The 12,715-nt window shown below is 66.0% G+C and overlaps 3 protein-coding genes across 3 annotated transcripts in view; 1 reads left to right on the top strand and 2 right to left on the bottom strand.

Annotated features, from left to right (window-relative positions):
• Positions 1-3,224: 3,224 nt before the first annotated feature.
• Positions 3,225-3,557, top strand: EMIHUDRAFT_63447 (hypothetical protein; the record flags this gene model as incomplete). Its single annotated transcript, XM_005785461.1, has 1 exon — positions 3,225-3,557. One exon carries the CDS (start codon positions 3,225-3,227, stop codon positions 3,555-3,557), a length of 333 nt encoding a protein of 110 aa, XP_005785518.1.
• A 6,440-nt stretch (positions 3,558-9,997) lies between these two features.
• EMIHUDRAFT_98793 (hypothetical protein) lies at positions 9,998-11,614 on the bottom strand (the record flags this gene model as incomplete). Its single annotated transcript, XM_005785460.1, has 3 exons — positions 9,998-10,066; positions 10,520-10,562; positions 10,899-11,614. 3 exons carry the CDS (start codon positions 11,612-11,614, stop codon positions 9,998-10,000), a joined length of 828 nt encoding a protein of 275 aa, XP_005785517.1.
• Positions 11,615-12,217: 603 nt separating this feature from the next.
• Positions 12,218-12,715, bottom strand: part of EMIHUDRAFT_98792 (hypothetical protein) — a gene marked incomplete at both ends in the record, with an annotated part of 998 nt that continues 500 nt past the window's right edge. Inside the window, one exon of the mRNA XM_005785459.1 lies at positions 12,218-12,663. Coding sequence (XP_005785516.1) covers positions 12,218-12,663 — 446 coding nt within the window. The remainder of the gene's footprint in view (positions 12,664-12,715) is intronic.

Raw genomic sequence — 12,715 nt, 5'->3', positions numbered from 1 at the left:
CTGCTGCTGCTGCTGCCGTTGCTGCCGTTGCTGCTGGTGCTGGTGCTGGTGCTGCCACCAGCGCTGGCACTGGCATATGCGATGGCGCCTGTCCAGGACATGCCATCCACCGTCGACCCGCTGGTGACCTCCCACAAGTCGCTCCAGGGCGCGAGGGGGGCCACTGTGCTCGGCGGCGTCTCTCCGCGGCTGTGGGCCTGCGACTCGGTCGACGAGCTGGAGCCTGACGAGATATTGAGGACGGGAGAGGTCCGCCAGAGAGGCACCCGCGGCTGGAGCGTCCGACCCACTCGGAATAGAACCGCGTGCCCTGCCGCGCACCGCAATGGGACGAGGCCGGGCAGCTCGCCGGTCGTCTCCTCGCGCAGAATCACGAGCTTCGGCCCCGTAGAATCAGTTGTCTGGTTCACCACGCGATGCTCAGGCCACCGCGACGTGCCGCGCCTCATGTTCCACGCGCCGCCCGCATGCTCGTTGGTAACAGGCGCCGAGCCCGCCACCTCGACCACTTCGCGGATGCGGGAGGCTAGGATTTCGACGCCTCGTTTTCGGCACACAGCACAGAATCGGTGGTTGAAGGCGTTGGACGGCGCCTCCACCAGGGCACACTGTGACAAGCCACTCAGCTCCTGCCCCCAGCATGCGGCGGGCGGCTTGCGCTTGCGAGTGGGTGCTGCTGTGGGCGCTGGCGAGGGTGCTGGCTCGGACGAAGCTTCGGCCGCCAGATCTGGTGTATGTGGGGGCGGGCGGTCGTACATAGCGTGTGCGGAGACCCCAGGTATGCCGCAGCCCAAAAAAGGACCAACTGTAAAAAAGAAAAATGCCTGGCGCGAGGCGGGAGAACAAGCCCCTCCGTTAATTGCTTGCGACCCCCACATGATGCGTGGCAAGTGGTCAACAAGTCGTCACGCTATCATCTGCGTGAGTGGTTTCACTCGCTCCCTGACTTCTTTCTCTTCCCCTGTCGAGCCTGTGTGCTGTGAGAGAGAGTTCTTTTGTTTGTTTTTAAATTCTCTTCCCCTCACGGCCATGCTGGCAGATCTCCGCTCGCTTGCGCCCGCCTCCACCCCCACCCCTACCCCGGCTCCCCGCCTTTCCACCGCCTGCTCGACTCCCTCCGCCGCCCGGCCCTCCCCGCTGCTTCTTGGCGGCGAGGAGTTCCGGCAGCCGGATCTGCACAAAGGCGAGCGCGACGGGCGCCGCGTGGGCGTCCGACGCGTGCCACTTCAGGAGCTCGACCTGCCCGAGGTGACCCGAGGTGACCCGAGGTGACCCGAGGTGACCCGAGGTGACCCGAGGTGACCCGAGATGACCGGAGGTGACCCGAGATCGCCGGAGATGTGACCAGAGATGACCCGAGATGGCCCGAGAGATGACGCGAGAGATGACCCCTCGCCCCGCCCCAGTGAGCTCGACCTCCCTGGCCACGTCGTCGTCGCGTGCCGTGTGTCACAGCGGGCAGGGGGGGGGGGGGGGGAGAGAGAGAGAGAGAGAGAGAGAGAGAGAGAGAGAGAGAGAGAGAGAGAGAGAGAGAGAGAGACAGAGACAGAGACAGAGACAGAGACAGAGACAGAGCAGAGAGCGAAATAGACGGACCCCGCCCTCTCTCTCTGGGCACTGCTAGCCATGAGCAAGGCTGAACAGCCGCGTAAAATACAGAGGCCGTGCCCCCAACGTCTCGACCTTCTTGGGCAGCAGCTGGTTCGATAGGTCCTCCCCGTTGCGCGTTGGCCTAGCTCCAGCCGTCCTCGCGACCTCGCCCTCGCCCCAGGTAAAGACGGCGCCGTCGGCGGTGAAGGCGGTGCTGTGGCGGGCTGCCCCGACGCTGGCCACAGTGAAGGCCTCGACCTTCTTAGGGGCTGTTGGCTCTAGCACAGTTGGACCGGACCTGACCTTTGCTTGACCTGGCCTCTTTACGCAGGACGGCCGCTGCCGCTGCCGGCTGCGCGAGCTCAAGCACCACTTGACGCCCTGTTTCGCGAGGGGAAGCCCCTCATCTACACACTCAAACACCTCGAGGTGGCGCGATAGACCGCCACTATCCCTGCTGCGGCGCCCTCCCAGTCCCTTGCCTCCGGCCGACCCGAGCCCCGCGAATCCCCCCCTAACCTCCCCTCAGGTGAGCACTTGGAGTGCAGTTAGTAACCTCACATCCAGGGCCGGGGACTAAGAAGCGCTTGCGGCTGTCTTTCTTTCTCTGTATTTTAAGAATTCTTTCTCTGTGAGCCGGTGTGTGTGCCAGTCCGCTCCAGTCCGCACCCTTGTCGTGCCAGAAAAAGAACGAAAGAAAACAGACACGCCAAACGAGGGATGGGACGAGGACAGGGTCCACACCTGCACAGCAGGATTTTGGAAGGACGATCAGGGGGACAGGTGGGGCTCTCCTGCTCCTGACAAGGGTCACGACAGGCTCGCAGCGCGGTGCGCGGTGGACTCCCACATCCACTGGCGGTCTCATCTCAGTCTAGCGACCTGCCTCCAGCTTGTCGCTGGCAGTCTCTCCTACCACAGGCACACTGACACAGGGGTGGCAGGGGCGGCGGCACGAGTCTCCCACATACTATGCGGGCCTCACTAGAGGTGCGGCCTGTGCGTGTCCTCGCCCTTGAGGGGGGAGGGGAAGGGGCTGTGTGTCTGTGCATGTGTGTGTGTGTGTGTGTGTGTGTGTGTGCGTGTGCGTGTGCGAGCCGCCCTGAACGCCACGAGCGCGCCGCGAGCGCCGTAGCGCCGGCGAGCGCCGTCGGCAGCGCGCGACCGCCACCCAAAAGCGGAGGTACATTAGGAGCCGCAGCCGGCCTGCTCTATCAGCCCCGCAGCCGCGGTGGCGCGACCGGACCGCGGTCGCTCCAGGCGCCTTTTGGCCCCGGTTCGAATCGCGGTTGGCGCGCGCCCTCGCGGAGCGACGCGTGGCGCGCGACGCGCGCGCGTGCGCGTGCGCGCCCAGCCGAGCCCTAGGCCGTATGCCGTCTGCCAGTGTGCTGTGAGAGTGGTTTAAGAATTCTTTCTCTGCTGTGCCTTTTGTGGTGCTAGTTCGTGCCAGTCTGCTGTGAGAGGGGCTTGCGTCGTAGAATTCTTTCTCTGTCGACACTATAATGGGACTAACGCCCTCGGGACAGCCTCTCCTCACCAGTGCCGGCGGCGCGCCGGCCGCGGGATCAGCGAGGCCGTCGTCCTCCTGTGCCGACAGCTCGGCGCTGCTCTCGCTGCTCCCGCTGCGCGGCGGCATGTCCGTCGCCGAGGGGTGGGGCGTCCTGTTTGCGGCGACTCTGTTCGAGCTGGTGAGCACCTACTTCATGCACGCTGCCCAGGGCTTTAGCCGCCCCCTCCAGGCGGCGCTCGCGTGCGTCTTTTACGCCGCCTCCTTCCTTGGCTTCAACTTCTCTCTGCGAGCGCTCGAGATCTCGATCGCGTATGCGGTCTGGTCGGCGGCCGTGATGGCCGTCCTCTCCTTTGTCGGCATGGCGTTCCTCGGCGAGTCCGTCTCCTCCCTCAAGGTGACTGGCATCGCGCTCATCGTCGTCGGCACAACCTTCCTCAACCTCGCCACGACGGGATGACCGCCCATTGCTGCGGGCTGCGCGCGTGCCGGCGTGCACAAGAGCGTGGCCAGGGCGCGGGAAACCCGATTAAACGCGTCACGCGCGGAGCATGTGCATGCAAACACAGTGTTAGGGACGGGGGGAAGAGTGATCTTCTCGCATGCCCGATTCGTCGAGGCGCAGACTTGCCGACGAGCGGCGAGCGCGCGGCGGGCCCCCGCCAGCGCCGCGTTTTACCTTTACTTTTTGCCCCTTGATCTTTGAGAGTCGGCCTTGCGAATCTTTTTAACCGACCACACGCATCTCTGTTGGGGTCTGATACTGCAGAAATAGCTGTGGACTCTCAGTCAGCTGTAGGTCCCCCACTGCTCTCTCCGAGGCTCCACGCTGAAGGGCTCGATCGAGCCGTGCCGGCCGTCGGCGGTGTGCCAGCGGTTGTCGCGGTCGTTGACGTGCACGCCGCGCTCGCCCAAGTGGGCGCGGATCGAGTCGCCCTCCTCGAACCGGCGCGCCTGGGGCCGTGTCTCGGACATGTCATGGACGTGTCCCGGACGCGCGGTGTGCGCTCCACGAACCGGCGCGCCTCGCGCAGCTCCCGCCGCCGATCGAGCAGCTGGCGGAGGAGGGAGAGGTCGATTGAGCTCGACGTGCCCGCGGCCAGCGCCCAGCCGGGCGGGCTCCGCTGCCGGATCGCCGCCCGCCCCTCGCCCACCCTCGCGTCCGCAGCGCGCCACGCAGCCTTGTCGTGCGCCTCTGCCTCGCGCAGCGTCTCAAACATCTCGGCCACCTGGTCGCCGTGGCCGAGCGGGCAGCCGGACGTGTAGGAGCACGGCCACGTCGGCGCCGCCTGCTCGCTCCGGAAGCGGCGCGGCCGCTGACTCGACGGCAGAGGGAAGCCGAGCAGCGTCGCGCCCAGCTTGCGGTACGCGGCCGCCCGCGTCGACAGCTTGTGCTTCTGCGCGAGCGTGCACGCGAGCGAGTCGCGGAGCAGGTACCGGACGAGCTTGGATCCGCCAAACTCCTCGAGCATGCGCGAGTAGTACCCGACCACGTCGGCCGGCTCCAGGTTCATCAGCCGCGAGACGGCGCGACCGTAGCCGATCGGGCCTTCCGCGCCGGGCGGCCGGTAGGCGGTGAAGCCGCCGCAGCGCAGGCAGCAGAGCGCCTTGTGGACGAGCGGGCCGACCCGGTGGAGCGGAGGCTCGCCGGCCATGGAGAATTCTTAAGATACAAGCCTCTCTCACAGCACACTGGCACGACAAGGGCGCAGACTGGCGCGGACTGGCACACACACAGGCTCACCACCGGAGCCGCCTAAGCGACTCCGTTAAGAACGGCAATGCACTCCGCACCATGCACAATGCCGCTCTCCCCGCACGCTAGCTCGTTCACCGTCTGCCACGCCACGGCGGTGTGGAGGACGACAGACAAGCGCTGCATCTGCAGCCCGTGCCCGTTCTTGGTGGTCCATGTGACCTCGTCCAGGTGCTGAGCGTGCGAAAGTTTGTTGCTCAGCTGGTTCGCCGCCTCCCTCAGGGTGCTGCGAACCTCCTTTCCAAAGCCTCCGAAAGCCTCAAAATCAAACAAACGTAGATCGCAATCCTGCTGCCGCGCAAAGGGGTAATCGCCAGGCTGCTCCTTGCGCTTTCCCTTGGGGGCATCCTCCTCCTCCCCCTCCTCCCCCTCCTCCTCGGCCTCCTCCTCCTCCCCCGCCACCGCCGCTGCCGTCGCTTCCGACGGAGACCACTTGCCGCGCCCTTTGACCAACTTGAGCAGCCCGGTCTCCGTGTTGCCAAAGCGCACATAGGCCCCCTTCCAGCCGAGCCGAATTTCACCCTCTCCATCCTTGCCCTTGCTGTTGCTCGCGAGCGAACTCGTAAGCTTCAGATCGGCAACAAGGCGCCTGTGCCCCCTGCCGATGTTTGCCGCCGCCACGTCAAAATGGTGGCCGCCTGGATCGTATAGCTCTCCACCAAGTGCCTGACGTCCGGGTACAGCTTCTCCACGCGCTTGCCGAACCCTTTGTGCACGCCGCCATTTTTGAAGTCGCACGCAAGGTTGGACGGAAGCTTCGAGGTGGTGCTGCCGTAGTCGCACAGGTCTGGCGCGTCGAAGTTGAGGCGTATGATATCGGGCGTGATGTATGCATCCGGCTCCCACCAGTAGAAGAGCAGGGATTGCGACTTGTTGTACGTCTTGAGCACCTGTTCGAGCGACCAGCCGATGTAGACGATTCCGAGCGGCAGCGACGAGCAGCGGATCATCTTCTCGACGAGCGTCTTGTCGTACACGTCGTTGACTTTGAGGACGGCGCGGCACTCCTGATCGTGGCATATCCGGTTGGGCATCTCCTGGCACGGATCGTGCTCCAGCGTGGGATCGCACAGCGACTGCGCCTCTGCCATCGTCGGCAGCTTCGGCACGAGCGTGGTGTTGGCGTACGAGTACATTCGGCCGTCCGTGAGGAGCTCGTGCTCGTGGCCAGTGCCGGGGCGCATGAAGAGACCGGAGCGCCCGTGATCGAATGTATTGCCCGCATGCACGATGTACTTCGCGTTCGCCCCCCTTCGGTTCGCGCTCGTGTGGAACCGGTCGTACTCTTCGGCCGAAGACGTCGCCCACAGCTCCATGTCCAGGTCGGCTTGGCCGTTGGCGATGAGCTCGTACGAGCCGAACGTGGCCGGCCACTGCTTGACGACGACATCGTGGCCGAGCACCTCCCTGATCAGGGTGCGCGTGATCGCCGTGCTCAGCTGGTGCGTGGGCCACTGCTTTTCCAGGATCACGAGCGACTGTCCGCCGACGTCGGCGGCTGCAGAGAGCCGAATGGATCTCATGAGCCTCTGCAGGAGCGACTGCTGAAACGGCGCGTCCAGGCAATTCTTGTGCCTGCGCCCCGCGCCGTGGCAGACCGCCGCCGCCAGGAGGGCGGCCACGATGACCGGCGGCACCCGCGGACGCATCGAAGACCGCGGAGACTACGACGAAAATTCGGCGCGTAGCGACGGCGGCTGCACAAAAACACAAAAATGAATGCAGCTGAACGGGAAGAGAGAGCGAGAGGAGAGCCGAGCCTACGGGCAGTACGTCGGCGGCGTGAGCGTCGAGACGAGGCCGCCGGCGCGCTCTCTCGCGTCCTCGGCGCTCGGACTGGAGCCGGGCGGCGATTGGCGAGCAAGCGAGAGCGGGTCGCTCTCTTGCCAGAAGAGAGGGAGGGCGGTCGCGCGCGGGACAAGGGTGGGGAATGGGCAGCAGCGGACGCGTCTCGCGGCTTCCTCGATGGCAGCGGCTGTACCTGCGAGCGGGAGTAGGCAGGCGGTGCGAGGCTGAGGGGGGTACAGAGCTGCTCGCGCGGCGAGAGAGGGCGCATCGCGTGGTGGGGGTGGTGAGGTGAGGCGGCGGGTTCCGTGAGCAATAGGCGTCGCGGGGGTCTGGCGTGCAGCTCGCGGCGGCATAGTCGGGCGCAATGCGGCGCGGCAAGCGCGAGCGGACGAGGAAAGTGCATGGTATGCCTCGTGTGGATGTCAGGCAAAGGCCGTCGGGGGAACGTGGGGTGCTATTTTCAATCAAAAATTTTCAAAAAGAGCGCCTTCAGCGCTACTCTATCGAGGTCTCGCGGAGGGGCAATTTTTCGTTTTTCACCGACGTGGTTCCATCAATCATGCCTGGTTTAGCCCAGGCTTGATGTCTGTTCTGCATAGCGAGCGGACGAGCTTAGTGGAGGGCTTCCTTGGGATAGAGGCCGTCAGCGGAATGTGGGGTACATTGGGGGACATGGGGTACAGTTTTCCAAAAAAAAAAGAACGAGCGAGACTTAGCCGAGAACGAGCGAGATCTAGCCGAGCTCGACAAGCACCTGGCGGTGGTGCTTCGAGCGTGGTCCGTTCCTAGACCCTTCCATCCTGGACCGTTCCTGGAGCCCTCCTGGTCCGTTCCTAGACCCTTCCTGCACCGTTCCTGGAGCCGTCCCGGTCCGTTTCTTAGACGTGTCCTGGACGATCCCTCCCCTGCAGGCGCCTCGCCGCCACCTTCAGTGTGTCGCCTCCGACCTGCTGCTGCTGCTGCGGCAGCACCGGAGGGAGGCGAGGCTGGCGCTGCCGCTCCTCCGCACGGGGCCAGCGGCCCGTTCAAAGGGGCCAAGGCGGTGTGTGGACGGCGTCTCTTCACGCGCCGGCTCGCTGTGAACAGACGGAGCACCTGCTCGAGGCGCGCGTCTTCGAGGCGCTCCTCCGCTCCTCGGCGAGCCCCTCCCGACCGATGGCGATGGCGAGGGCGAGGGCGAGGGCGTGGGCGGGGGCGGGGGCAGGGCGCTTTTGCAGAGCCGCCCAGTGAGCGACCCCCCCAGGGGGTGTGTCCCCCCGAGATGGGGGCGCTGCGCGCTTTGCGCTCGGCATTCAGGGTGGCCCCCCCCCCCCCCCACCCCACCCCACCCTGCGCACCTCCTCTCCCCCGCCTGCGCGCCTCCGCCACCACCCCCTCCCTCGGCCTCGCTTCCGACCCCAGGGCCTTAAAGCCGTAGGCGGCCCGCCCCATGAAATCTAGCCGTGTGTGCTGGCGTCCAGGTCCCAGCGGGTTTTCACGTAACAAGTACACACGCCTTCTCCCTATTATTAAAAATCGGACTCTCAACGCAAAAACTCTCTCACACACACACCTCATCCACCGATTGAACCCCCCTCCCGCACTCTTACCTCAAGGGTGAGAAGGCACACGCCCCGGCCACCCACGCCGCGGCCCTCCCGCGCTGAATAAATAATGTGGACGGAGGCGCTCCGCAAACACAAGGCCTGCAGCGCCGCCGCTTCCCCGGCGGCAAGCCGGGTCAGGAGGGGGCCGGGCCCACTGCTGTACTCGCCAGCCGGCTCCTCGACGGCGTAGACCATCGTCTGGGAGCGGGCGGCGGCGCCGCCGCCGCAGCCGGCCTGGCTGCCGCCGCGGCCCGCAGCTGCTGCGGCATATCTCGCGGTTGGAGCTCCTGCGGCGCGTTGCGCGCCTGCGACGCGCTCGCGCTTCCCAGCCTGCGTGGTGGACACGCCGACATGAGGGCGGGAGGGCGGTCTTGTGCGTGCGTACTTTTAGCTGACTGGGAGGGAGTCTTGTGCAGTGTGTTCAGAGCACCGCGTGAGTACGAGGGGGGCGGATACAATGAATGCCGCGAGATACGGCCGAAGGCAGCGGAGTCCGTGTCCTCCCGAGCGCTGGTTGGGATACAACGCGTCTTCCGCGCCCCTGCCCGCCACAGGAGCGGTAGAGGCGCGCCGAGAGACGGGGAGAGACGGGGAGAGACGGGGAGATACGGGGAGATATTCCGCGTCTAGGCTTCGCTAACCCGCCCGAGGAGCGGTAGAGGCGGAGCCGGCGCGGCGGTGACGGCGTGCCCCTGAGGAGCAGAAAGTCCGGTCCCCACATCTCCCCACGTCTCCCCGCATCTCCCCACATCTCCCCATATCTCCCCGCATCTCCCCACGTCTCCCCGCATCTCCCCGCATCTCTCCCCACATCTCCCCGCATCTCGCCACATCTCGCCACATCTCCCCACATCTCCCCACATCTCCCCACATCTCCCCACATCTCCCCACATCTCCCCACATCTCCCCGCATCTCTCCCGCATCTCCCCGCATCTCTCCCCACATCTCCCCGCATCTCCTCACATCTCCCACAGATCTCCCCACAGATCTCCCCACATCTCCCCACATCTGCCCACATCTCCTCACATCTCCTTGCATCTCCTCCGCATCTCCCCGCATCTCCCCGCATCTCTCCCCACATCTCCCCGCATCTCCCCACATCTCCCCACGTCTCCCCGCATCTCTCCCCACATCTCTCCCCACATCTCCCCGCATCTCTCCCCACATCTCTCCCCACATCTCCCCGCATCTCCTCACATCTCCCACAGATCTCCCCACAGATCTCCCCCCATCTCCCCGTATCTCCCCGTATCTCCCCGTATCTCCCCCCATCTCCCCGCATCTCCCCGCATCTCTCCCGCATCTCCCCACATCTCCCCGCATCTCTCCCCGCATCTCCGCAGATCTCGCCTCCCCGTGTGCGCGTCGGCCGGCGGCATGCGGTTGCAGCAAAACAGGAGCACGGTCAGGCCGAGTACGACGCGCATGGGCCAAGGGCCTGCGCGGTGAGGGCGCCGGCATGAGGGGCGGGGAGGACGGTGTTGTGAAGCGGCTTCAGAGCACCGGCGTGGAGTACGAGGGGGGTGCGGATACGGCGGAGGGCAGCGGGAGACGCCTCCTGCCCGAGCGCTGGCTGCGAGACAAGAGAATGGGTCTTCTCCGCTTCTGGCGCCCGAGATGTGGGGAGATGTGGGGAGATGTGGGGAGATGTGGGGAGATATGGGGAGATGTGGGGAGATGTGGGGAGATGTGGGGAGATGTGGGGAGATGTGGGGAGATGTGGGGAGATGTGGGGAGATGTGGGGAGATGTGGGGAGATATGTCCGCTTCTAGCGCCCAGGGCCGCGGCAGCAGCCGCCGCGCCCGCCCGCAAAGGAGGGCGCCGGCGAGTTGCGGGCCTGTTCGCAGCGGCGGCGGTGTGTGTGTGTGTGTGTGTGTGTGAAGAGTGATCCTCCCCCCACCGCCGGGCTGCAGGTGGCAGGCGTGGTGTGAGTCCTCACACTAGAGGCCGTCCTCGCATTCGCCTTGCTGGGACCCAGTGCTGCCTTCTGACTGCCGCCGCTGTCTCTCTCCCTTCTCGACTGCCTGTGCTTGTGCGTCTTGGGCCCCGGGGTAGTGCTGTTGTGTGAGTCTTCACGAGCACCGTGTGGATACGAGGCACATCTCCCCCGTATCTCGCCGTATCTCCCCCGTATCTCGCCGTATCTCGCCATCTCTCCCCCATCTCGCGTGGATACGAGGGCGGTGTACAGCGGAGTCCGTGTCCTCTCGAGCGCTGGTTGGGAGACGAGAAGACGTATCTCCCCCGTATCTCGCCATATCTCCCCCATATCTCCCCGCGATCTCCGCACCTCGCGGTCCAGCGTCCACCCGCTGTTGGGGAGATCGCCGGGCCTGTACAGCAGGGAGGAGGGGGGGGCGGGGGGGGGCGTGTGGGGGGGCAGAGGGAGTGAGTGTGAGTGAGTGAGTGAGTGAGAGAGAGAGAGAGAGAGAGAGAGAGAGAGAGAGAGAGAGAGAGAGAGAGAGAGAGAGATAGAGAGCAGAGAGAGCAGAGAGAGAGAGAGAGAGAGAGAGAGAGAGAGAGAGAGAGAGAGAGAGAGAGAGAGAGAGAGAGAGAGAGAGAGAGCAGAGAGAGAGAGAGAGCAGAGAGAGAGAGAGAGAGAGAGAACAGAGGGAGAATGCCAGAAAGCGAGAGGGCGAGAGAAGAGGCCGAGAGAGGAGAGAGCGCACCTGTGCAGCGGCAGGAAGAAGGCGGGCCGGCCACCGCGCGACAGCTCGGGACTAAACGGCTTCCAGCCGCTGCCGCGCTGCGCCGCGACAACCGGCGGCGGCGGCGGCGCGGATGCGGAGGGCGCGGGCACGCGAGACGCGGGCGCGGGCCCTCCCCTGGGCGGCGACCCCCGGTTTCGGCGCCCTAGCTGCTGAGGCGCCAGGCCCGACTCGGGGGCGCGCCACCCCCACCCTTCCTCCACGTCGGCGTCCGACGTCGCCGGCGGCGGCGCGGCGCTGCCCGCGCGGCCGGCTCGCCGGTTGCCGCCCGCCAGCGCGAGGCCTCTCCTCTTCTCGGCGATCACGGCGCGGAGGCCGACGACCCAGGACTCGAAGTCGCGCGACCCGTTGGGCACGCGCAGCTCGTACGTTGGCCCCGTCGTGTGCAGCTCAAACTCGTGCCGCGCCTCGTCCGACACCGTGATCCCTCGGATCGAGTGGAGCGGAAGCGCCACTCCGCCGACGATGAAGGCCCGCGCCTCGAGCTTGCAGTCGCACGGGGGGTAGAAGATTGGAAAGCGCGCCGAGCGCTTGAATAGCACGCCCGATAGCTGCCGACGCAGGGCGCTGTTGCGGACCACGAGCCTGCGGAGTGATGCAATCACCCGCGCGGCGATAAAGGCGACGAGCAGCCGCCGCCGCGCCGCGCTGCGCGGGTGGCGCTGCACGGTGGCCATGCAGCGCGAGCGGCGCGCTGGGCGGCGCCGCAGCGGCCGCGATGGCTGTGCGCACTCGCCCAGCTTTCGGTCGGGAGCAAAACACGGCGCAAATAGCAGGTTTTACGCCAGCGAGCGTTCGAACGCCCAGGGGTTATACAGCACTTCCGCCCTGTCAGCGGTCAGCGGGCGCCCAGTTGCTCAGCTGCGGAGGCGGCGAGGCTACGCGAGCGGCGGCGCGGCGGGATTGCTCTTTTTCTTTTCCGTTTACGGCTCCGGTCAGGTATGCTAGGCTCCGGTCAGGTATGCTAAAGAAAGAAATAAAACATAAAAAATGGATAGGAGGACGGCATTTTGGCGCTCACGCTCAAAATGTACTGTTAGCTTACTGGGAGAAAAGGGAGAGGGGGTTGTGTTCTCTAGGCCCCTAAGGCCCTACGCGCAGTAAGACGCGGCGGCGGCCCGCCCTCGCACTCCGCATTAGCGTACATAGTAAGATTTCCTTTTGACGCGAAATCAAAATTTCAAATCTATGAATTGACGGGACTTGGCGAGGCTTGTCCCACTGGCCACTGCCGCTCCTGCTGCCCGCGCCGCCCCGACCGCCCCGCACCCGCCTCCCCCTCAGTAGCCCAGCTCCTTGACCAGCGCCGCGTACGAGTCCTCCTCCTCGGGCTCCGGCGCCGCCCGCGCCGCCCTCTCCCCCGGCTGCCGCTCGCCGGCCCGCGGCGGGTCGAGGCCGAAGAGCAGCAGAAGCCGCGCCTGCGCCGGCCTCACCGCCGCCTCGAGGTCGGCGAGCCACGCCGTCTCCGTCAGCAGACGCTCAACCTCGACCAGCCTCGCCTCGCCCCCACCGTTCCCGCCGCCCTCGCCCCCGACCCCACCACCCCCGCCGCCGCCCTCGGCAACCTCGCCGCCCTCGAGCGGGTCGCCGTAGGTCAGGAAGTGCACGTAGAGCGCGTCCGCCGCCGCCTTGCGAACCTTTGGGTAGCGGTGGGCCGAGCAGGCAGCAAGACCGCACGCAGCAGCGCTCGGAGGAAGGGCCCGGCGGCGCTTGGCAGCAGCAGCACCTGCCCGCCGAGCGAGGTCACGGGGAGATGTGGGGAGATGTGGGGAGATGTG

This window comes from Emiliania huxleyi (genome assembly GCF_000372725.1).
Source record: "Emiliania huxleyi CCMP1516 chromosome Unknown EMIHUscaffold_16, whole genome shotgun sequence".
Classification (NCBI taxonomy): Eukaryota; Haptophyta; order Isochrysidales; family Noelaerhabdaceae; genus Emiliania; species Emiliania huxleyi.
Note: the sequence above shows the minus strand (reverse complement) of the source record. Positions and strands in the feature narration are given on the sequence as shown.